Below are 25,110 nucleotides of genomic sequence, written 5' to 3' on the forward strand. Positions count from 1 at the left end.
TTTACCTCTGGGAGATGTCAGGGGCTGTGCTCCCTGGATCTTCTGTCCCCCTGTGTCTGTGCCCATGGCCTACACCTGCACTTCATCATCGCAGACCAGGGTCAAACCAGTCCCCACCCCCTTCTCCCCTACAGAAGCGTCCCATTTAAGACTCATCCAGCTGCCTGTGTCAAAAGAGAACAGAAGACCAAAACAGTGTCCTAAAATAAGAGAGGATTCTATTTTTCTTCATTCAAGAGGTCCAGAAGCAGGCAGTCTGGGGCGGGGGCGGCAGCTTTCCAAGGTCAGGATCCTGAGCTAACTCTCTGTTGCTACTGTAATATCCTTGGTATCTTCCTCCTACCTCCTCAGACACCAAGAGAGCTGTTCAAGCACCACCCATCACATCCTCATTCTTGCTGGAAGGTGAAAGGAGGAGTGAAGGGCATACCTCTGCCTCTTAAGGACTCTTCCCTAAAATTGCCCTAGATATTCCTAACATCCCATTGGCTATAACTGGTCACATGGCCAACCTAGCTGCAAAGGAGGCTGGAAGAAGAGGGCATGTGGTTGGGGGAATGGTTTGGGGGGCATCATTACTGCCTCTACCACCACAAAGACTCCAGCATCTCTTAGGCCACCGTCCCCTCTGGGGTCTCACTTCCCTTGCTCAGCCCAGACAGTATTCCTCATCCACCTGACACTGTCACCCACCGCAAATCCTTGTGTCTACCCCTTCCTCCCACTGCTAAAACCTGCTTCTCAAAAGTCACCAGTCCTCAACTGAAGAAAGTCCTGCCCCCACAGCACCAGGCTTCACTGGTGGCCCAGTTTGAGCCTTGGTCCCACATAATTTGGTGTCTGATGCCTTGCCCAGTACCCAGGATTTCAGGAGAGCATGAGGTAAGAGGGGAACTTCAAGGGAGTAGAGCACAACAAGAAAGACCAGTGAGTGGTGAATGGCTCCTGGAGGGTCCGCTGACAGCTACCCTTCCCTGGGAGGCATCCCTTTCCCCGGCCCCCAACCACACGGTAGACCTCTCCTCACCAGCCCCCAGCTCCAGTCCTGAAGATCCATGTTTTCCCATGATCCTCTGCAAGTTCCTGCTTCAGTGGCCCCTGAAGTACCAGCCCCTAAGTGACAGACAGGTCTGAAGCATACCAGTCACTTCTCATCCCTCGCCCTCTAGGGAAGCTGGCTGTTCCACTCTACCCAGGGCTAGGACCAGGACAAAACTGATCACCTTATTTCCAGCCAACTCAGCCCCAGACCAGCTCCAGTCCTCCCCTGACTTCCCACCTGAGCCAGCTCAAATTCACCACCCCCGCTGGTTACTGGTCCCATGTTGTCATAATCTTGTTTATGTGTGGCAATGTATACAACTCATGCAGACCCCTGGAAGATGACCCAGTATACAGATAGGAAAAAATGAAAAGAGGAAGAATCCAAGGCTCTGACTGGGAGATCCTGGAGAGCGTGAGTGCAGTCATGAACCATATAACAACATCTCCATCACATGTGCCTCGGTAGTCCCATAAGATGACATTGCCTAGTGACCTCACTGCCATCTGCATGTGTAGCCATCTGTGTGCACACTATGACGTGAGCACAATCACAAGATTGCCTAGCGATGCATTTCTCAGAACATTTTCAGCAACATATGACTGTGATGCAAATTAAAAACAACACTGGGGTTAATAATAAATTTGAAGTTTGCCACTCAAGCAGGTTTAAAGGGTGAGTCACCACTGGTGGGTGTTTGAAGCGGTCCCACCTCCCTGGAAGGCAACCCAACAGCATCTACCAACACCCCCAGGATGCGGCCCAGCAATTCCATGCCTAACATCCCCTCGCCAGAGACACCATGTGGGAAGTGTGGACCAAGTGACTTGCACAGGGAGTGGCCGTCCTTGGAGCTGGTGATGAGTCCAACACGAAACCTCCGCACGGAGGAATTCAACATGGCTGTGTCAGAACAGGGAGGGGTCCCTAGGTCCCCACCTGATATGTGGCCAGGCAATAAAATCAAAGTTCAAAACAATGCATGCAATTAGTAACACCTCCTCCTGCAAATAAACGCAATTAGAGCCAAATCCCTAATACAAAGTACGTGGCCTTTTGTGGGGGATACAACTCCCCCCAGGACTTCCCAAACACAAGCCCTCCTACCACCCCTGATCATTCCAACGATGCTGTAGAAACCTGAAAGTGTCCCCAAGTCACCAGGCCTTTAGGACTCCCCGGCCACCCTCCTCACGCACTGACAGGGCCTCGGGAGGGAAGCTTTTGGTCCCATCACAATGTGGTCATCGGCAAGGCCAACCCTTAATCCGGGTCTCTTCACTGCTGGGCCTGAACACCATCTGGGGACAGCACCTGCGATGACAGCCCTTTCCTGTGGGAAACAGGTACATGACAAGGTTCTCGGTGCCTACTCTGGTGCTGGGCAGGCTTCCCCGAGATCTGTGATCTTTCTCAGAAGATAAGCTAGGTGTTGTTTGGAGGAAAGAGGGTTTCTGATGTTTGCAAAGTATCTGTGAGAAGTGCCTCTCTGCCTATGGGTTGCCTGTGCTTTTTGTGTGTTTTTATTAAAGAATCGGAAAAAATAAAAATGTACCTATAACAAGATTGTGCCTGGCTGTCACCACTGCCTACAGGATCTGCTGCAGGAAGAGAGAAAATGGGGTCAGAAACAAGTTCCTACTCTGGAACGGTGACCCTTCCCTAGGTGTGGGACCAAGGACCCCAGAGAACAAGGGCCCAGGAGTGCCCAGAGCAGGAAAGACACCTTTGCAGGTAGCAGGCAGCAACGAGGCAGGCAGGGGACCACCAGGCCGACAACATACGTAGACCAACAATCTCCGGTCGGTTCCACACTGTGTCCCGGCACATCAGTCTCCTGCCACCTTGAGATTGTAAATGGGAGGGGGCAGAGGGAAGAGAGGCAGCAGCATTTGGGAAACACAACACAGTGGCATGGAGAGATCTCCCCGGAATGGAAAGGCTGGACTGAGCCAGGAAGGGGAGCTCTGGGCCAGTGTGAACCGCCGAGGCACCAAGCCAAGGACAGGATGTGTGAAAAGCATGCATCTTGACAGCCCTCAGGGAAGCTTGGGTGGTGTGGGGGCCACTTGCCACCATGGCCCTGCCCACTCGTCTGCTGCCCAACACCTCCTCACCCACACAGGGACCTAGACAAGGGAAAAACCAGCTTCTCAGGGCATCACCTGCAGCCTACAGGTTTGTAGCGATACTCCAAGGGTCACCTTAACTGTACTCTAGAGACTTCATTGGCCAAATGGCATTTGGGGACAATCAGCAATGAGCTAAAATGGATCCCCTCATCTCTTGGTGTCCCAGCAGCAAGGACTTCTCTCACGTGCAGCAAGAGCAGCTTGGCCCATTGGGACTGTGTGACAGCCGATCTCGGTGGCTGGCTGGACAGATCACTAGAGAGTGAGGCAGTGACACAGCTCCCTGTAAGGAACAGCAGAAGTGATGGTCTCCTGGTGGCATATAAGAGTCAGTGGGGTGGTGAGAAGGTTGGGCAGAGGGCTAGTGCCACCTAGCAGCACAACGACAAGTGAGGCTTTGGGGACAATGGAAGGAGGAGACCCAGTCTCTGTCACATGAAGGATCTGGGCAGGGACCCCCAGCTTAAATGCCCACAAGTGCCAGGCAAGGAATGCAGTTACATCAGATGAACAGGTATGGATGGACCCTGTAGAGAATCCATCTACAGGACAACTGGTTTTGGAGATGTTGGTTTAACACCAGCAGGAAATTTTGAATTTGAAAGAGAAAATAAAAATTAGAGTTCAAAGAAGTACAAAATCCTCCCACTTCAAATCTTCCTTTTTTTTTTTTTTTTTTTTTTTTCTGAGACAGGGTCTCACTGTGTAGTGCAAGCTAGCCTTGAGTCACTATGTAGCCCAGGCTGGCCTCAAACTCACAGTGATCCTTCTACCTTAGCCTCCCAAGGGCTAGAATACAGGCATGTGCCACCATGCCTGGTGCTCCATTCCAAATCTTGGCCATTAATTCTGACTTAAACACACAAGAGAACTCCACCACCTCATCTGCCACGCTGATGGTTGCTGGCTATTGTGTGAGGAAAGGGCCTTTAGGAGGGACAATGGAGCTGACAGTAGGGCTGACAACAGTATCTCTTTCAGGAATCTTTCTTCTCAGTGGCTGTTCCCCAATATTTTTCTAACATCATGGTCAGGCAGCATCTTTGCAAATCCTTTCCTAAGTGGGAGGTCTTGTGCCCCTAGCAACAAGTCAAAACTTTACTTTCCAGCCTCCCTTGCAGCTAGGTCATGAGCACTGTAACCAAGCAGCCTCCTCCAATCAGAACCCTCAGGTTAGTGGAGTGACCATGTGACCAGGCTTCTCCAATCAGAAACCTCTATCCTAAACCTCAGTCTGGTGGGATGACCATGAATCTGAAATCTCCTTCCTTCCCTCCCTTATTCCCTCTCTCCCTTCTTATCACTTCTAAAACCAATATCTGTATCTCTGCACCTGAGGGTCTTTCCCATGAACCTGTACTACAGAGCCAGCTTCAGATCAAAAGTGCCAAGGAACCCTAAAAAAAAAGTGCCAAGGAAATAATCACCCCACCTGTTCCCAAATATGACACTCTATAATAATGCTCAAGAATTAGTACATAGTGGCGTGTGCCTATAACCTCAGCACTTGGGAGGCTGATGTAGGAGGATTGCTGCAAGTTCAAGGATAGCCTGGGCTACAAAGTGAGTTCAAGGCCAGCCTGAACTGTATAGTGAAATCCTGTCTCAAAAAGACAAAAAGAAGAAAGAAAGAAAGAAAGAAAGAAAGAAAGAAAGAAAGAAAGAAGAGAGAGAAGGAAAGAAAGAAAAAGAAAAAAGAGAGAGAAGGAAAGAAAGAAAAAAGGAAAGAAAGGAGGAAGAGAAAAGAAAAAAGCAATGAAAAGAAAAAGAATTAGTACATGAATACTCCCGCTCCCTCCCATCTTCCTGAGATAATTTCAAGGTGTGTGTTCTTGAGGGCTTCCAGTATCCCTGTGGTTTATTACCTACCTTACTTTCCTTGCATAGACACACCCTTAACTCAGGTTTTGTTACAGTAACAGAGAGATGGCTAACACAGGTTCTTCCAGGAGCACCTGGAGCTCTATCCCAGGCTCATCCTTCAGGATCTTAAAGTCTCCCATGAGGCCTCTGTTGGCCCAGCAATAGGCATGCGAAGGGCAGCCCTTTGCAGCAGGACCCGATCTTGGTAGGGACCACAGCCAAAAGCAATCCAGGCTGAAGCAATAAAGACAGTGAGGCAGGGAGGGGCTAACACCAGATTCTTCTCTCCTATCACAATTTTCCTCAGGACCTAGTCAGGCCCTCTGGCTTCCAGCCTGTTCCCACTACCATCCCAGGCTCCAGGATTTCTTCTTTCCTAAACTCTTTGAGGTGATCCCTTCTCTGTAAATTAGAGATGAATGCTTGCCTTGTCTGTCACATAGGACTGGTTGAGCTTAATTTACATCATTTGATTTAGTCCTCTTAACATCCCATGGGTAAGAATTACTGATAATTTCTCCTTCCCTATGAGAGGAAATTGAGGCACAGTGATGTGGAAAAACCTTCCCAAAGGTTACGTGACTTAGAATTGGTGGAGCTGGGATTCAAACCCACTAAGTACCACTCAGGAGCAAAACACCCGCTAGACGCTGCTGCCACACGGGTATGTCTGTAAGAAAAAACTAGGGGCTGGGAGTGTGGCTCACTGGTAGATCACTTGCCTAGCATCATGAGGCTCTGGTCCAATCCCCACCACTTAAAAAAAAAAAGTAGAAAAGAAGAACGGATGAAAGAAAGATTAGTTTCCATAAAACAGTGAAAACGTTTCCAGGAATTTCAGATCTAAACCTGTTTGGTGGAGTGATTAATGTGACCAACTTCCTCCAATTAGAAGCCTCTCTCCAGACCATGTGACCAGGATCCTCCAATCAGAAGCCTGGCTTCAGGCCATGTGACCAGGGTCCCCCAATCAGAAGTCTTAGCTCCATATATCAGTTTGGAAGAGTGAATATATGACCAGTCTCCTCCAGTCAGAAGCTTGGCTCCAGAGCACTGTTTGGGACAGCATGATGTGGATAAAGGAGATGAGAAGTCCAGGAGGCTGATGAGAGTGCTGTTCCTTTCCAGGCCAATGTAAGCCTGATTCAAGAGTCCTGCTGGAGTTTTCTGATCTTTAGAATATCTTGAATAATTCCTTTTCTAATGACTGGGTTCTGTGGGTCTTCAGCTGGAATTCCTGGCTGACATGGGTACTTCTGCCCAGCACAGGAGTATGTGCCTTTGGCACAGATTGAAGCTTGTGGGTGATGGTGAGGTGGGAACCAGGAGAAGGGCAGCAAACACAGCGTGCCTGCCCTGGGCTTTTGTTTTTGAGGCCCTGGAGTAGGCTCAGAGATGTAACATAGGTGTCATGCCAGTGTGAGTCCTGGGTGACCAGAGCAGTACGATAGGGCTTGAGGAAAAACCCTCCTCTGCCTGGCGTCCCAGCAGGGTAGTGCCCGGAAGAGCAGGAGGCTGACGCTTTGCTCCCAGCTGATGTCTTCCTAGCAGACTGCATGGCTGAATGCCTAACTCCAAAGCCTAGTGAGGCCCTCATGCGCCCAGGGGGCTGACTGGCCTCGAATCTGTCCCGCTGACTGCTTTCTGCTAAGAGTGGCTGGGAAAGAAAGAGACAGACTGCCGAGCTTTCAGAATTGCAGGGGCCCCCTGTGTTTGGTGGGTGGCTGGTTTCACTTTCAGAGTGAGTTAGTGACACCCCATTGTGAATCCTCCACCCCAGAGAGTCACAAAGCCCTTCGGGCTTCTCTGAACCAGGTCAGGTCAGGCACAGGCTGTTTACCAAGTCCTCCTTCCCTGGGAGGCTTGCACCCCGCCCCTCCCCAACTCCTCTACCCTGGACCACTGTGTGAGGCCAAAGGCAGCCTCAGAGGTCAACCCCACCACCACCACCCGCCTGCCCATTTCCCTCCACCTGCTCACACACTGCCCAACAGTCAACCCACCAGCACCCACCGCCCCAGCACCAGGCTAGAAGTTGAGGACACACCTGTCACACTCCCTTGACACTTCGTTTCTGTCCCCACACAGCCCCAGGCCAGAGGCTCCTCCCCACCTCAGGAGCACTGGATGGGAGAGTCCCAGCAGTGCCACCAACTCACTATGCCCGGTCATCCCTGTCTTCATGCTGCAGACCACAGGAACAAGCTGTGGCCCCCTGGAGCCAGGCAGAACTAACTAGAAGGATATAGAGTGTTACAATCTACCAATGTAGGTTTTGGAGGACACTGGAGGCCCAGACCTGAGGTTGGCCAGACCCAAGACTGGCTGCAGAGACCCCTTCGAGACACCAACCTCCATCCATTTCCTGCCCTCACCCACTAGAACTCAGAGTTGTGCTGGCGGAGAGTGGGCCAGATGCCCACCCCTAGCTGGAACGGGAGGACTTGGATTAACAGCTCACTGGAGATGTCACCAAATGCTGGAAAGGAAATCCCGAGATTCCAGAAACAAGACAATGCTGAGCATGCAGAACCCCAGGCACCAGCCTCCCTGATTCATCTTGGCCACCCCAGCCTTAATTGGACAGACTGATCGAACAGTCCCAATGCTTTTCCAGGAAAGGCATCCTCTGATTAGCATGGACACTCTGGACACTGGACACTCTGCCCCCTTCAGGGAGCTGGGACTGCTCTAAATCCTCAGAAAGGGTGCCTGGCATAAGATGCTTTGTGCCTCTACTCTGAACTCCCACCCCCATCGAGGAGGAAGCCAAGCAGGGTCACTTTTACCCCACATGTGGGGCTTGAGCCTGTGACTTTGATCGTAGGTGCCTCCCAGAGCTCAGGAGCTAACTTGAAGATGGCTGAAGATGACAGGTCCCACCCAGGCTTTGTCACCTCACTGGGCAAGGCCAGCAGGTCACGGAGGCCAGCTCATTCCTCAGTACTGGGACGGCTCTAACCCTAACCCTAAGTGACCCCAGGCCAGAGCTCAGGCAGCCTCGGGTGGCACCAAGCAGGAGCCCAGCCGTGCTTGTCACTCAAGTGCTTTCCTCAGGCTGCCACATGGGATCCCTCGCAGCAACCCTGAGACCAGCACCCACGTCACAGGCCCAGGCAGAGGTGACACACCGTCTGCCACCCAGCATCCCTCCACCTCGTCTCATGAACCCCTGGAAGAGCCAGTTGCAAAAGCTAGCTGCAGAGACCCCTTGGAGACACCAACCTCCATCCACTCATCCTGGCCTCCTCTCCCCGCTGCACCCTGGCCCCCTCTCCTCCCCAGGCCAGCCCTGGCCAGTGCACCAGTGCACCAGGAGCTGGAGGAGGGGAGAGTGAGGGAGGGGTTGTGGGGCGCTCTGATCCGGAGGATGTGGCCGATGGCTTCGGGCCTGTGGTTCCAGGGTGCTGCTGGCACCTGGCTGAAGTCACCTGCACCTTTCCTGCAGGAAGCAGGGGGCGGCAGGAGCAAGGGGGCAGAGAGGTGGTGGGGGTGGAGAAGCTGTGAGGTGTGTGGTTTGGCTGTGAAGCACACCCCGCAGTGAGCACGGTCACTCAGAGTGGGCCCTCTTCCTGTTTCTCTCTGCTCTCTCCTGCTGTCCCCAACACCTGCCCCGCTTCAGGGTCCAGGGTACAGACCATGGAGGAGCTCGGAGCAACCACCCTGATGACACTGGAGGCTTTAACTTTGCTGAGCTGAGCACCACAAGGGATGCAGCAGGCAGAATGCTCACAGGGCAGAATATTCTAGAAGCCGCAGAGGGTGCCAGGCAGCCGCAGCTAACATTTCCAGCTCTTCCTGTGTGCCAGGCCCTGTTGTCAGCATTTTCCACTTATTCCCAGCTATGCCAGGCAGGGTTCAATCTCCAGGAGCGTCGGGGTCCCCAGAGTTGTCAGAAATGCAAAGTCTCAGGCCCACCCAGACCTACATTTTAACACCATCTCCCAGAGAGCTGTGCGCACATGGAGATTTAGTCAGCTGTGTACTAACCCACTCACTCCTGACCTCAGTCATTCCAGACAGGGATTCTTGCACTGCTTTATAACTGAGGCAACTGAGGCAAGGGGAGATTAAATCACTTGCCCAAAGCTACACAGGTGGAAATGTCAGGGCTGAGATTTTAACCCAGATTATCTGGCTCAGCAGCACATGCCTCTGTCTGCCTGGCCGCTGCTGCCTTTGGAAGAAGAGAACCCCGGGGTGTTCAAGGGGCCACTGGCTGCATCTCTGACTCCGCCCATCCAGCAAGCATCCAAATCCTGCTTCTCCCTGGCGCAGAAGGTAAACACCTCTAGTCTGCGTGCAGTGTTTGTTCAGTACCTGGGCTAGGAGTGATAGCGGCTATAGCAGATACCCAAGACCCTCCCAGCCCTTGTGAAGCCCAGGGCCCACTTGTGGGGACAGGAAATGGGCATGTGAATGAATGCAGCCTAACCATCCCTGAAGTCTGCAGGGTGTTCAGACACCCCAGGCAGCCTCGTCCAGGCTTCCGGAAGGACAGGCTCTGCGCCAGGCCAACCAAGGGCTCAATGCAGGGAGAGGGAAAGGGCACAGGTCACGGCAGGCCTGTGTGGCTGAAGCCGACGCCGAGAACTTTGTGTATCCCCAAGTCCAGCCCTCTTCTGAGGCCTAACTCCTGGCTACAGCATCTCAGCCATATCACCGGACATCCTTCAATTCCCCCCCATCATGGGGAAATCCTTACTCCCGGAGGAGCGAGCCTGTTGTTCCCTGGTGTGCCCATGTGTGCCTGTGTGCCAGCATGCCTGGCCCACGCAGGTCCTGCTCCACCGCTGACAGCTACACTGGACAGCAGAGGCGTCCCACGCCCTTGGCACTTGGAAGTTTTGGCTCCTTGTAATGCTGCAGGGGCCCTTGCCGCACTGCTGGGCAGTACCGGAGAAGGGCCCCTTGGCACCAGGAGGAAGCCCATGGTTGGCACACCCATGCGCACAGCAGCACGCCCCCCGGCTGCTGGCCTTTTGAAGGCTCTCGGCATGCCGCGTGGGTTTGCACGGAGCCTGCATTTCCTGGGCTGGCATGAGGTACAGCCATGCTCCCTGCACCCTGCTGTCCGTCTTTACCCTCACTGCACACAAAAGGTGCTCAATAACTGCTTTACGGGTTGTCAAGATAGAATGCAGCAGGACACAGGGACAGGCCGGCCAGAAGCTGCCACCAGCGGCTGGGGTTTGCCCTTGTCCAGCTCCCAGCCTGCTCGGTCTGAGGGGGCATGAAGCCAGTGTGTACCCAGGCCAGACAGCACCTGCCACATCTCGGGGACCCCAAGTGCCCGAAAGACAAAAGGAGGATAGCATGAAGGCGGCCCGAAGAGGGGAGGCCACTCCCAGCAGGCCTCTGGAGGACCTTGAGGCTCTGGGTCCAGCTTCTTGAGGCTCCGGGCTCCAGCTTAGAGAGGAAAGGTCTAGACCCAGAGAGGAACAGCTACAAGCCTTAGGTCACACAGCAGAGCAGGGTGTGGACTCTGGACTTCAGGCTCTTAAACCCGCTCGCCACTCCTCACCCTCAGACTCAGAGCGGGGAACTTAACCCAGGCACTTCCTCACTGTCCTGAGCTGGCGCAGATCGGAAGTGGGTTCACCACTCTCCCTGTCCTGGTGGTTAGCGTCCCTGGGTCAGCCCCACGTCCAGCCCTCTGCTCCTCCTACGTCACCTCCCACATCCCTGGGTGGCAGCACCTGTCCCCACTCCAGGCCTGACTGCCCCTAGCTAGCTAACCTCTGTACTGCCATGCCCTGTCCAGCCATGCACTGCCCCCCATACCATCTCTGTCTCTCACTGCAGGGCACTGGCAGGAGGACGCTTAGTGCCATCTTCCTGTCTGGATGGTGCCACCCCAGGGTCATAGGTGAGGTTCGTGCATCCCAAGGCTTCTCGAACATCTAAAGCCAGGTGTGGCTCAGGGTTGGCGCTTAACTGTATTTGCTGAAAAAATGGGCAGATAAGTAGATGGATGAATGGATGGATGGATGGATGGATGGAGAAAGGGAGAGACAGAGGGACAGACAAAAGGATGACCTTGCGTTGAGCCAAGGAAGTGTGTCTCCATGCTTTCATTGATTCAGAAAGGGTTTGCTGGGTCCAGGCCGGCCGTGCCACATGGAGCCGCATGCGCTGGAAGGATGGGTGGGATCTGAATTCTGCGTGAGCGAGGCAGCCTCTCAGTGTGGGCAGCGATGCGTGCAGACTGCCCCGGAGCAAGCTCGCCTGCGCAGCCACTGTGGCCTGAGTTCTCAGGATAGCCCCAGTATCGGGTGACGTGAATACGTCCTGTGGTCTGATTCTAGACTATTTAAGGCTTTACTTGAATTACCGAGATGGAAAAAATGATTTTTTGGGCCATTCATGCAATTCTGTCTTTATAAATGTGGTCACGATGAGTGTGAGACTTGGCGTGTACTCAGTTCGAGACACATTTATAAAAGCCAACAGAGTCACCCCAGAGCCCAGCCGGGTGGAAGCAAAGCAGGGAGGCTTCCTGAGGAAGAGACCCTGGTACTGTGGGCAACGCAGCAATGTGCAAGGGCAGCAGAACTGGGTCCCAGTCCCAGCTTGGCCACTTTCTCCTAGCTATGTGAGCTTCAACAGGTTTCTTCACTTCTCTGAGCCTCGTTCCCGTTCCTGAAACATGGGAGCAATCCCTGTCTCATGGGGTTGCTGTGGAGGAGGCGTAGTTGTGCACAAAGGGCATCTACACATGAGGCTGGAGTACAGCTCTGTGCTTCCTCTCCTGGGAGGGACAGAGAGGAAGAGGAGGCGGGGGAGGAGGGGGAGGGGGATAAGAGGGAGAAGGAGAAGGAGGAGGAACAGGAGGAGCAGGAGGAATGTTCCATGGTCAGGGATGCAAGAGAGAAAGGGTCAGAGATGGAGGAGCTGCAGGAGCCAAGCACTGAGTAGGAGGTACAAGGCAGGCGGGGAAATACCTGTCACTGGGTCACGGTTATTTCCCAACTGTGTTTTCTCCTCTCCATGCGAGCCTGTAGCCCCCATCCTGCAGAGGGTTCTCCATTGGACCCGCCCTGCCATTCTTTCTCTATAGCCAGAGAAGTCTTTGCATGGACCCCAGTGCTCCCTCTGCCCTGAGGACGGCACGCCAGCTTCCCCAGTCTGGCTTGCATCCTACACCTGACCTGGGAGGCCCCTGGCATCTAATCCCCAGCCTCACAGAACTCCAGAAGTCCTCACTTCCCCATCCTCCCCCAGGGTCTAGCCCCACTCCACCTGGCTGGTGCTCATCCTTTGGTCTTTGTATCCCACAGGTTCCTCATCCCTCAGGTCCAGCGTCACACTGTTGCCCTCCTGGACTTTGCCTTGCCTTTGTAGGGGGTTCAGTACCTGCTGGACAGCTTTGTTTCTCCAGCCAAAGTGAGCGCTGTGAGAGGACAGGAACTGTTCCCATTCACCCCTGGACTCCTTGGTACTGCCTGTTACATGTCTGGAGCATAGTGGGTGCTCAATAATCATGAGAGGGTGGAGGAATGGATTGATGGACAGATGGCCAGAGAGAAGAATGGAGGAAAGGTAGATGGGCAGATGAAGGAGTGGATTGTGGAAGATGGATGGAGGGATCAAAGAAATGATGGGGGATGGACAGATGGACAGAATAGCTACAGTCTTCCAGAAACACAGCAGGCAGGCTCTAAGAAAACCCAGGCAGCTGCTGAGTGTGGCGTTTACCAAGATCAAGGCTGACTGCAGGGCCTACCTTGTGCAGCCCCACGGGTCCAGCTGTGCTCTGCTTCCTGAGTCCCCGGCGCAGGACTGACACACCCATCTGGCCTTGAGGTCTCCTATCCACCTGGCTACTAGCGGCAGACAAGGAGGAAAGGTGAGTTTGGGGGTGGGGTAAGGGCATGAGATTTGGGGTCCCAGGAAGAGAGGAATCCCTGGGAGCCCAGGGGTCACACCCGAAGCGCCTCCCAGCCCTCATCAGCTGCAGCAGGCTGGCTCCAGTGCACCACGGGCTGACGGCATCTGGGCTCAAGGTCCTGGGGGCTCCGGGAAGGAACCTGCCCTGTTCCCCAAAGACCTGGCTGCCTTCTGCCTGTGTGCTGCTTCCCCATGGCTCGAGCTCAGTGGATCCCTTGTCCCTACCCCTGTGGCTCCCACACTGGTGTCTCCATTGTTCCCGACAGCTCTGACCCATGGTGAAGGCCATAGTGACCCTGTCTGTGCAGTGGCAGACTGCGAGCCGCGGAGGACTGCGTGGGTTTTTCTCGCTGCTCGGTCCCCTGCGCCTGGCACAGTGCTGAGCCCCTGGCAGGCATCTGGAGGGGCAGCTGATACATGAGTGAGAGGAGAGGGTGGCTGTCTTTACTGCACAGTGGCTTCTCCTGGCAAATGAGTAAATAAAGGTCTGCCTTGCACTGTCATCTAACACTTAGCCCGGCTCCTTTGTGCCATTGCTTTGCGTGTCCCACAGGCCCATCTTCAAGAGGCGTGGTGGTGCATGCCTGTAATCCTAGAACTCAGGAGGCTGAAGCAGGAGGACTGCCTCAAATTCGAGGCCAGTTTGGGCTAAAAAATGAGTTAAACGCCCACCCAAACTATGTAGGGAGGCCCTGTCTCAAAAAAATAAAAAATAAAAACAAAATTCTCCCAACAGTGCTACTATACAGGTGAGGAAACAGAGGCACGGCAAGGCTGAGAGACTCCAAAGATCTGTCCCTCAAGTGCTCAGCTAGAACTGGACACAGGCAGCACCTCTCCAGCTGCCTCTGCTAAGCCAGCCACCAACCGACAGCATTGGCTCTGTGGGGAGATGTTGTGGGGGTGTCTCAGGGGTGGTGACATTAGTGCTGCTGCCATAGCAGCACACTTCACAGCTTCTTAGCGGCCCCCTCCTCCTGGGGAGACTTCAATTCAATTGGAGGGGCAGAGGCCAACCCTTTGGATAAATCTCCCTTCCCATCATCCTTTTCTCCTTGCCAGAGGTCAGGGTGAGGATTGTCATGCGACCCATTCTGGCCAATGAGAAATGAGGAGCTGCTACTGGACACGCTATCTTTGATGCTTTCACTGCGGCTTGTCATGCCTGGAACTCAAACAGGAATGTCTGGACACCGTCTTGTGGCTGTCCTGCTGGAAGCTAAGCTAAAGACAAAGCTGTTGTGCCAAGCACAAAGAGTGAAGGTACAGGACAAGTCCCAGTACTCTCTGAGGTCACTGAGCTGTTCAATTCACGAGCCCTGAAGTCGCCATGTCGTGTGACTTAGAGTCCTTCTGGTTTGGCTTGGTTTGTTTTTTTTTGAGACAGTGTTTCACTGTGTAGCTTAGGGGAACTCACTATGTAGTTGGCCCTGAATTCACTGAGATCATTCTGCTTCAGCCTCCCAAATGCCGGGAGTATATAAAAGTCTTTTTTTTTTTTTTGCTCTATCTCGTGTCTGTGCACCCAAAAGCATGTCAACAAGCACAGAAGAGCTGTGTAGCAGGAAGTGGAAGGGGTACCATAGGCTCTTACATTTCCAAACAAGGGGAGCCCAGCCCAGAGCGTGGAGAGAGGACCCCCACAGTGCTCCCCACTCGGGGAGGGGCAGAGAGGACAAAAGGAAAGTGTGAGGGGGCTCCTGGCTAAAGTGATCCTAAAGTTTTCTCTATCCCAAGTCGAGCCCAGTGGAGGGCCACGGAGAAGACTCCTGAAGGTTTGAGGCATCTGAGATTCACAGAGGCTGCCCCTCAGCCTGGGCAGAGCCCTAGGAAACAAGCGTCCCCATAGTGCATCCAAGCTTTCCAGCGGACACTGCGTGTGCAGAGGGACCTGGGAGTCCCAAGAGGCAGAAGAGCCAGGAGGCTCTGTGGGTGGTTATGGTGCTGCAGTACAGAGGGACCCGGAGCCTGGGGTGGACCAGATACTGCCAAGCAGGCAGAGGATGCACGGACGCAGAGTCCTGAGGGGCTCCGTCTGCTGCCAGGGAGGGGCCCCAGCTGGACCAAAGCACGTTTCTTCCACTTCAGCACTTGAAGCGCCTCGTGGAAATGGATCAGCCAGACAAGCGAGCAAGCTCTGTTTCTCACACGTCCTAGCGTGTGGCGTCAATCCTTCACTGGCCGTCAGCGGGTGACACCCAGCTACCCACCAGGACCTGAGGGCTGCGTGTGCCCGTCTCAGATGCTGCTGGCCTGAGAGGGTCGCCTCCATGTGCCTGGGCCACCGATGCTTCCTCCTCCACGCCTGCTGCCTGGTGCTGGCTCCCCAGCCTCCCTCCCGGCTTAGAGGCCAACTGCCCCAAAGCCAGGTCTGCACAGCCCTATGAACTCTTGACTCGTGTCCTGGAAATCCCTCCTTCCTCTCTGGCTCCCGAGGCCTCGGCTGACTCCAGCTCGCCCTGCTCGGCCCCACCCACAATGTGCTCTACATCTGTTTCTGCTTCTGTGGAATCTCTGCCTGTGTCTCCCCGTCCTGCAGACGCACACGTGGCAGCCTGTGGCTACCATGAGGGGCTGCCAGGCGGGGCCGCGCCGGAGGGCTGAGCTGGAGCATCTCCACCCCTGGCCGAGGATCCTGCTTCTGGCTTCCCCAGGTCTGGTTCCCCAAGCCCAGCGACAGCCATTCGTCCAACTGACAAGTGCTCAGGGTGTCTGTCCTGTTCACGCACAGGATGGCTGTCACACCCCATCCTCAACCAGAGCAAAAGCCAGTCTCATCTACTTGGTAAGACTTGCACATCACAAAGCCAGGTCATGCACCAGGGCTCACAAGGAGGTGGTCGAGCTGGGAGCAGAGCTAAAGGAAGGGGCTCTGGATCAGAGCCCCCAGAATGGCTCCAGAGCCCGCCCCCTGGAATGTGGGCGCTGGTCCCTGCTCTCCCAGGCAGAGCCAAGACAGAGGCCACCTCCAGATCCCCAGGCCTCTGCCCTTCCAAAGATCAGAGTAGTCTTGTAGGGGTAACAGAGCCTAGTAGACAGACTCTCTGTCCACACTTTACCCTACCTGGTCGCCCCCCTCTCCTCCGTTATCAAATCTCTCACCTGCTTCCCAGGCCAGTGGGTACCTGGCCCCTCCACACGCCCAGACTTCCATCATCTGCCCAGTTTCCAGGCATCCTGTGTCCCCCCTGGACAACAGCCTGGTCCCTCCTGCTGTGAGTCTTGCCCTGGCCCTGCCTCTTGAGGCTCACCAGCACCCAGAGACACACAGCCAAGCCTGGCATGCAGGGGTCAAATTCAAAGACAGGGTGGCGGCATGCGGTGCCAGTCTGGGTGCCCCAGACTAATACAGCCTGGAAACGCTTGCCAGGTTCAGCTTTAGTTTGCCGCGGAGGAACTTGGACCCTCTTGCAGGTGCTCAGCAGGAAGTTTCAGCAGCTTAGCCACTTCCACATCAGCCAAGCACCAGTCCTGGGGAACTCACACGACAAGAGGCTCCTGGTTGGCCAGGGCCCTCATCCCCACCAGGACCAGGGTCTGAGCTGGGGCAAACACAGCCCAGCCACAGCACCTGTGAGATGGCTCCCCAGTGGCTCCAATAGTGGGGTCTCTGCAGAGATCACTACAGAGCATCCAGATGCACCAGGAGCCTCCCTTCCTGGCCAGCTGGGCTCCCAAGAACTGGAGGCCTGGGCCTATGACTGCAGGGCTGCACCTGAGGCCACTGCGGATGGAAGGTTCTCCACGGCACAGTTCTTCCCCAAGGTGCCCAGGAAGCCACCAAACAGAAACAGCCATGCAGAGCAGAACCAGAGGCCCCAGGCTGTCCTGGAGTTGTAAAGGTGCATGACTCTAAATGCATGTGTGTGCACAGCCGCCCTGCCAAGACACCCACTGTGAAGGGCCGTGCAGCTTTCCCTGGTAATCTTATGTTACCCTGTCATCAGCAGCCCCATTTTACAGACCAGAAAATGGAGGCTCAGAGATGTGAGCAGTGTCTGGGTCACAGCAGACTCTGAGCTGGTTCCACTAACTCCAGGTCCCAGTGGCCACTTGAGTGACTGGGGGGGGAGGGGTCTCTTTGCAGGTGGGGAACACACAGAGTGAAGTCCAGGGCTATCTTCAGCCCCAGCAGTGCTCCCAGGGTGGGTCAAGGTCACAGAGCAGACTGAATCACCAGGGGACACAGTATCCTTTAATCACATGGACAAGCGGCACAGGGTGTGGGCCGGCTAGGGGTGGCCTGTGACACCAGCCTCCGTGGTATGTGGCAGGCCATTCCCATCGCCCCACCACGTGGCTGTGGCTCCCTTGGCTGTGAGCACCACAGTCCACCCCAGGGCCCCCTGTGCCCCAGAGTCTGCAAAAGCACCAATAGCCAGAGGTTGTGACCCTCTGGGGAAAGGGCCGGGGCATCTAGGAGAAGACAGAAAGACTGGTGGCCACCAGGCCACACACCCCAGGAAAGGAGGACAGAGACCTTTCCTGAACCTTGCTTGGCAGCACAGCTCAGAGGAGGGCCCCAGTGACCTGAATGTGGCCCATGTCACCTCCATGGACCTGCTGAGGGCTCCCAGGCTACTGCCTTCCATCCAGGCCCACGGCCCACCACATCTGTCAGGGCAGCACCACCAGAGAGGGCACTGTGGCAGGAGCTACCCACTTGACCTTAGCACCTTGAAGAAGCCTGGCAAAGTAGGGGCACTGGGCCGGTGAGAGGGGCCCAGGAAGTCGAAGAGCAGACGTCGTGTCTGATAGCGCCGGGAACGCACGTCTGACAGATGTCTTTAGCAAGACGGGCTGAGCAAGGCCTTGGGGAGGCTGTGGGTGGACGGCAGAGATGTGGAAGGGAAGCCCAGAGTGCCAGTGGGCCACTGTAAGCTGTGTGGGGCACTAAGAGTCTGGACCCCATTCCCCAGGGACTCCTTTTGTCCCCAAATGCACCCAACTCCTGAGTCCTCTCCCATAGGACCCTTGGCCTAGGCAAGGCTCCTCTGGGGGAGACTTTCACAATGGACATTGGGCAGGAAGGGGGAGTGGGAAGGGGACAGCACACCCCTCGGGGGCCCTGTGCACCAGGGGTCGGTGGAAAATGAAGCACCTGAACACCCAGAGCGCAGGTCTGTCTGAAGAAAGGCCTGCCTGTTCTCTGGGTCTGGATTCAAATTTGTATACTCCTTGGTGTCTGTCCCACCCCCACCCAGGCTGGACTGGGTGCTCACCAAGGGTAGGGCAAGATGCACAGCCTGTGTCTGATTTGCCCCTGCTTTCCTAGGGTTAAACATGAACCAAATACTCAGTGTTTGATGGATGAATAAATGAATGGTCTCTGCAGGGATGCAGGTAAAGAGAGGATTAACAGTGGAAGGAAAGGACAAAGAGAACAGGGAGAAGAGTCCCGCAGTGATGAGAGAATTTGAGGATATGAGGAGAATCTTAGAGTGATTAGAAGATTCCAGAATATTCAGACAGTACTAGCATATACTAAGATGTTCAGGAAGTTCTACAATGTTCAGAAAGGTCTAGAATGTACTAGAATGTTCAGAAAGTACCAGAATGAAGTACTGATCACTTGAGTGTGGTCTATAGACCAGTCATCTCAGCATTGCTTAAGAACTTGTCAGAAATGCAGAATTCTGGGGCCCACTCCAGACCAGCTGGATCAGGATCTGCAATTCTACAAGACCCTCAGGAAACAGATGCCACACGGAAGTGTGAGAGGGCTGGGCTGTGAGTCTGAACGTTCTAGAGTATGGAGATTAGAAAGTTCCTGGAAATAAATGCCAGAGATGAGAGAGGGGCAGAAGCAGACCCGGAGGGACAGAGCGGTAAGGAAAGAAGGAAGTCAGGTCTCCCCGCCTCCAGGAGAGGCAGCCACCCAGCTCACAGCCACCCAGCTCCTGAGTCACCAGCCACGCGGGTGACCAGAGGTGCTCAGTCGTCCTCGGGCTTGATGAGGTGGCCGCTGAAGGTGATGTAGGTGTCCACGTCGTCGCTGTACACGGCGTTCTCGCGCTCGCGCTTGAAGAGCCGCACCCACACGCGGTCTTCGGGCGCCAGGGCCAGCATCACACTCTGGCTCTGCATGATGCTGCGGTCGCTGGGCTGCGCGTACAGGATGACGGCTGCAGCCCCGTTGTGCACCACGTGCACGTACGTCTCTTTGAAGTTCCAGCTGTGCACGTTGAGGCTGAAGAAGTAGAGGCCGCGCAGGGGTGCGACGAAGTGGCCGGCGGCCATGTCGAAGTGCCCGTCGGGGTTCACGAAGACGGTGTCGAAGAGCAGCGGCTGGAAGTCCTCGCTGCTGTGCAGGGCGGTCTTGCGGCCCACCGAGAAGGCCGAGGAGTGCGTGCGGCACGGGCTGCCCGGGCTGCCCGCCTGCCCCTTGGCCCCCTTGATGCCCTGTGGGCCCCGGTCCCCCCGGGGCCCCTCTTGGCCCAGCTTCCCTGGTGTGCCCAGCAGGCCTCGGTCCCCTTTGTCACCTGTGGGGACATGAAGGGAGAAGTCAGGGCAGACACCTGAGCCTGAGACAAGCACTCATTTTTGGCAGGCTGTGTCCCCACCGGGGCCCAGAGACAGTCAGGATTTATTGAGCACCTACTGCGTGCCAGACATCACCTCTCCAACGTCCCTCTGAGTAAGATGGAAGAAATAAAGACAGGAAGAACAGAGACAAGGAAAGTCGCAATTTTTAAATTGTGAAAGAAAACTACAGGGTTCTGCTGCCTTGTTCACCCTTAGGCCTGTTTTTTTCCCTTCCAGGTTTCTTATCCCTAAGCTTCCAAGAGCCTTAAAGATGCCATAGCTGTAAAATGGGTCCGTGACTTCCTTTCTATACTGTAGACTCAGTCTTCCAACCTCAAGGAAAGAACGCTGCCAGCTGGGTCCCGTTTCTCAACTTCAAACACAGGCAAACGGTTTCATTCTGACCCAGCCCACCAACTGGCAATCGAGGACACTAGCAATGCAAACCTTAGGTCACCGTCCCGAGGACACTCCCAAGAGCACGTAACACCCCAGCCCCAGACCACAGTGCACCGCACCCTGAGCACCCTCACGCCTTCCTGGCAGCACTGCCCAGCCATCCCCACCCACCAAGGGTGCTGGCAGCCCCTAACCGAGTCCCCAAGTCTCCAGGCAAGGCGTCCCTGCTGGGCCTCGTTCCAGGAACACTCTGAACACCGCCCGGCGAGCACCTGCATCCATGCACTTCTGTGAGCCACACACACGGCCTAGAGCCACACCTGCAGCTCATCTGTGACCACAGTGGAGAGAGGGGCAGAGAGGGGATACGGGCCCTTGGAGGAGGAGCCGGAGGAGAAGCGGGCCAGGCTGGCCTGTGGCTCCGCATGGGAGAACTGCCTCAAGTGTGCACTGCACTTCACAGTTTGCAGAACACCTGCTCTGCCCCTGCTAGGAGAGGGAGGAGGGTACAGGGCAAGGCAGCAGACCTGGGAAGAGGGGACCAGCCTGACCCCTGGGCAAGGTGCTGGGGCTGGACTCAGGACTCCAGAGGCCACCTGGCGCCTGCTGTCACTGCAAACTGGCCACCTCCGGCATGCAGTGGGGCTTGGGGGAGGACGGCTGGGGACATGCTATCTGCTTGCAGGTGCCTCCAACCTCAGCAGAATGCTGTCTGACAGAGGGTGAGCCCATAAGGAGGGGTGGCATAGAAGGGAGCTATCCCCCCAGGAAATGAGAGCAGGCGGGAACCTTAGACATCAGCTGCATGGCGTTGCAGAGTCTCAGGAACCAGTCCTGCTCTGTCCCTGGAATCTGTGGAACAAGAGAAGAGCTCCCCCCGCCACTGGAGACTCAGTTTCCCCATCGGCAGAGCAGAAGGAATGATAGAATTGTGACCTCATGGGGTCAGTGTGAGCAAAAGCAAAGGCTGAGGATGTTAGGGGCCCGGCCACAGCCGTCACCCTCCCAGCCCCTTTCACAGCTGATGGCACAGGGCAGGGAGCTGCCCGCCCTCTATGGCCCCAGTGAGCCCCCCTGCTGGCCATCCCTGCCTCTGTGCCTGCTCTCCACTCCGCATGTGGCACTAGAAGGGTCCTGCTGAATCCTAAACCAGACCAGGTCCCTCCTCAGCTCTAACTCACCGTGATCCCACTCGCAGAAGCTGAGCCCTGATCTGATGGGGGCTACGGTGACAGCATGCGGGATCTGGCCCTGTCTTGTCTCCCCCTTCCTTGCTCCTTTAGCACCCCCGCCCCAGGGCTTTGGCACCTGCTACACCCCAGCCTGGGAGCCCCCCTCCCCCTTCCATGGGCCTGTGCCCCTGGCTCACCCACCTTCCCATCCCTAGGGCACTTATCACACCAACACCCGTGTCACCAGCCTAGGTGAGGAGGTGCCTGTCCCAGTGTCTCCCGCCGCCCAGGGCCCTCGGGCCACGCCCTGCTGTATGGGACTCACCCTTCAGGATGGTGATGTTAATGTAGGGCCTGACCTCAGGCAGGGCGTAGGGGAGGGGGGATGGAGGTGCCGCAACCGAAGCATCTGCTGGGGCCAGTGTGTCCTCCGAGTCACAGCACCGTCGGCAGCTGCCGGAGAAGCTGGGGTCCACAGCTTCCCCAGAGGTAGGCTCCTCAGTGGGGACCCCAGACACCACAAGAGGGAGGAGAAGCACTGCCCAGAGGGGGCATACGGTGGTCGTCCCCATGGTGACCTGAAACAAGGAGGGAGGGACAGGAACTACGTTTCACTCTCCTGGTCTCCGATGTATAAACGCCTAGGGGGGCGGCTGCCTCCCTCGGCAAGTACGGGGACCAGGTGAGGACTTCCATTTAGCTGACAAGAGGATGGAGGCCTCACAGGGACACGAACTCTCTGGTGACACAGAGCAGAGGACGGCCCTGGGGACCTGGGCTGGGGTGGGCAGGGAGATGCCAGGGGCCATGAGGACAACCAAGGCTGCTGTAGAGTCGCTTGTCCCAGTGAGCATGGGCCCCCAGGTTGGCTGGGGCAGCTGGAGCAGCTGCGTCAACTGGGACACCACACTGGCAGGTGCAGGCTCATTCTCGGGACAGGGGACATTCAGTGCCTCCCTCCTTGGGCCTGGGAGCACCACAGTCCTGACAAAGGAGACAGGAGAGCTAGTCAGACCTAGCAGCTGGGACACAATGCCACAAGAGAGGGAGTGCCAGGGGGTGCGTGGGGTGCCAATTGTGTCAGCATAGCCTTGAGACATCAGGGAGATATACTGGGTTAGGGACTGCGGGCCACTCCAGCCTTGGCAGCACCTCTGTGGGGAGAGAAAGTGTCTCCTCTCTAGGGAGGCGAGTGAGAAACAAGTTCCCTTTGGAGGGTGTTCAGTTTGGCAGAGGTTAGAGTCAGCCATCTCGGCTCTCAGCACCTTTGTCCAGCCAACAGCCTACACAACTCAACATTACCAACACGCCCCCTGCTCCCCTGCACGGAAGGCTCACAGCTAAATCACTGGAAGGTGGCTGCACCAATCATCACAGGCCGCCAACCAGCCACTGAGGTGGTAACCTAGAATTAAGGGCAAAACTAGGAGGTGTGGAAAATTCAAAGGGATCAGAGAAGCCCAAGGCTTGGTGAGGATCTGCCTCTGATGTTGCCCACGGAGGGATCCCAAGCTCTGCAGCCCGGACTCCAGTGAAAAAGGCAGGCTGGGGCGGAGTGGGCAGGAAACCCAGCGGGGAGCCTCAGAGGCGGCAGCAGCCCCCAGGGGCTGGCATCACCCAGTGATCGCAGGATCAGAAACTCACTTCTGAAACCAGACTGGTTTTTACACTTCTAGCCTTTCTTTGTTTATTTCCTTTTCGCTCTCCTTTAACATTTAGTACAATTCAAAAATATTTTTTTGTGGTTAATACAGGTAGAGGAGGTAAAATGACTACCCTTTGAAATGCCACCCTAGCCAGCTGAGCACTGAGGTGACAGGGGCCCTGTCTCCCTCTCCCCAGGGGCTGGGTGGCAGCAGGCGAGGGGGATGGGCAAGCTGGCTCCAGAGCCTTCCTTCCCAGTGACCCTTCCCAAGCTCCTCCTGCCCGCCCTGTGCCACTTCCGGCCTGCTGGTCAGTCCACAAAGCCTGGCGCCCCCTGGGATTATCGTCAGCTTTGCTCTGTAAACCACTGGTCACAGCAAAACCTCCTTCTCTTCCCATCGCTGTGGGATGTGGTCTCATCCTGCGGGGGAAAATCTGACGGCTGAGTCAGAACTGAGACGCCAGAGTATAAGCTCTGTGATCTAAGGCTAGTGGCTTAACCTCTCTGGGCTAACTGTTTCTTGGTACCCACAAGATGTCAGCACCATCTCTGCACCCAGTGAACAGAGAAGGTTATATGCAGAGAAAGCACCTGGCTTGTCAAAGACACTTCAGAGTCTGTTCCGTCCCCTGCTCCATGCCTGCAGGTCTGTGAAGGCACAGAACTTCCTTCCTCCCAGGAGGTTGGCAGGGTCTGGGGACATTTCCATTTCCCCTTGGCCCTAGCTAATGGGAGTCACAAAGTGTGAGATACAGAACAGAAGCAGGGACAGGAAGCAGGAAGTCAAGCAGCCTTACCAAGTAATAACTGGCTGACCCTGGGGGAGGTGCCAGGCAGGGACCAAGGGTGGGGAACCATGCTATCCAGGCTCACTGCTGGGTCTGCTGGGGAGCTGGGTCCTCTGAGGGGAGCAGGGTAACCCCTGTCATCCAGAGGCTGATGCCTCTGCAGGGGTGGCCACAGCTGGGGCAATACAAGACAGAGTCCAGTCAGGGCAGCAAGGCTGGTGCCATCCACGGAGAGCAGCAAGGCTGCCCAGGAAGAGGGAGGGGAGGAATCCCGGGCTCGGACCCCAGGGCCCTTGGCCAAGCCCTGCAAGGGGCCTCCCGCCACTCACCCAGTGTCCTGCGGCCTCCCTGCACAATGGCTCACGGACCCGGGGCCTCTGGGTGGCCACTGGCTCCAGGGCCCATGCCTGTGACGGTAACTTGTTGCTGCCGGGCCGACCCCCAGCCAGGGAGCGGGAGGGAGGAGGAGGAGGCGGGCGTGCTGAGCTGGCTGCCCATCCCCTCCTCCCCGTCCCTCCTTCCTCCCTCCCTGCGCCAGGCCGGCTGTGGAGATGAAGGGACCGGGATTTCCGCTGCTTAACTCTTTGGAGGTCTGATGGGTGGGGTTTGATTCAAAGGCCCGGAAAGGCAGAGCAGAAAGGAGTCTGAAGCCCCTCCGTGTCTGGGCTGGGAAACTGAGGCAGCCGGCGAAGGGGGCTCGAGTCCCCTAAGTTGCTGAGGAAAGGGAGGCAGTGCTGGAAACTTCCAAGTCCAGGGTCCAAGCGCTCACTGCTGAGCGGCAGACGGGGCGTGGATGTTGGCAAGGACAGCGGGAAGGCACCAGCACCCACCCTGCTGCCCCAGGCTGAAATCCTGGCCCTGTCGCCCACTAGCCAGGGACCCGGCCAATCACTGCTTATCAGACCCCAGTGTCGTAGGATTCTGTCACCACCCAACTGCCATGCATGAGGGACAGCTGGCTGGGTGAACGGCAGGCAGGACCCCTCTGGTGGCAGGACAGTGAGGGCGAGCTCCCCGTGGACACCAAAGTCTTCCTCCTCAGCCCAGAACTCTGCCATCTTTTTTATTCAGCCTGCTGGTCCTCTACAGCCAGTCCCCAGGGAAACGACCCCCAGCACGTTCAGAGAACAGCCTGCAGGCTCCTGGCTCTAGGCAGGGCCCTGCCTCAGTTTCCTTCCAGGTAAGCTGGGAGAAGCTAAGCAGAGGCTGCAGCCCTGGCTCCCCACCCTGGCTTTCTGGGGCCAAGACCTTGTGCAGAGACAGCCTCAAATGTCCCTGGCCCTCTGCCACCCTCCTGTTCCGCAGTCACTGCATAATACTTAGGCCAAGTCTCATCTCTCAGGGGCCTCTGGTCCCCAAAAGTTGTTTGTACCCATTAGCTCAGCCTCAGAGGAGGGAGCCAGGCTCAGGGGACAGCTAAGTGACTTGCCCAAGGTCACACTAACGTGGAAAAGAACTGGGTGCAGAACGGAAGTGCTCTCCAACCCTCCTGAGCCCAGAGCTTGGGCCAGGAAGGTGCAGGAGTGCAGGGAATAGATGGGGACAGATGTCAAGTCTGGGGTTCTGCAAGCTGAACCCCAGCCCCCACTCACAGCTGTGCAGTAGAGAAGGGAAACAGCCCCTGGCTATATGTCCTGGACCAGCACCCATCCCC

General features: G+C 56.0%; 1 protein-coding gene across 1 annotated transcript; it reads right to left on the reverse strand.

The window, feature by feature from the left end:
• Positions 1-17,100: 17,100 nt before the first annotated feature.
• C1qtnf6 (C1q and tumor necrosis factor related protein 6) lies at positions 17,101-25,106 on the reverse strand. The gene is made up of 4 exons (XM_013511301.1): positions 25,049-25,106; positions 23,786-24,048; positions 21,349-21,601; positions 17,101-19,409 (listed from the first exon to the last, which is right to left on the reverse strand). The coding sequence occupies exons 1-4, from the start codon at positions 25,104-25,106 to the stop codon at positions 18,862-18,864; spliced, it is 1,122 nt and encodes a 373-aa protein (XP_013366755.1). The 3' UTR covers positions 17,101-18,861.
• Between the last annotated feature and the right edge of the window lie 4 nt (positions 25,107-25,110).

The sequence above is a fragment of the Chinchilla lanigera genome, unplaced genomic scaffold (assembly GCF_000276665.1).
Source record: "Chinchilla lanigera isolate Chin_1 unplaced genomic scaffold, ChiLan1.0 scaffold00012, whole genome shotgun sequence".
NCBI classification, from domain to species: Eukaryota; Metazoa; Chordata; class Mammalia; order Rodentia; family Chinchillidae; genus Chinchilla; species Chinchilla lanigera.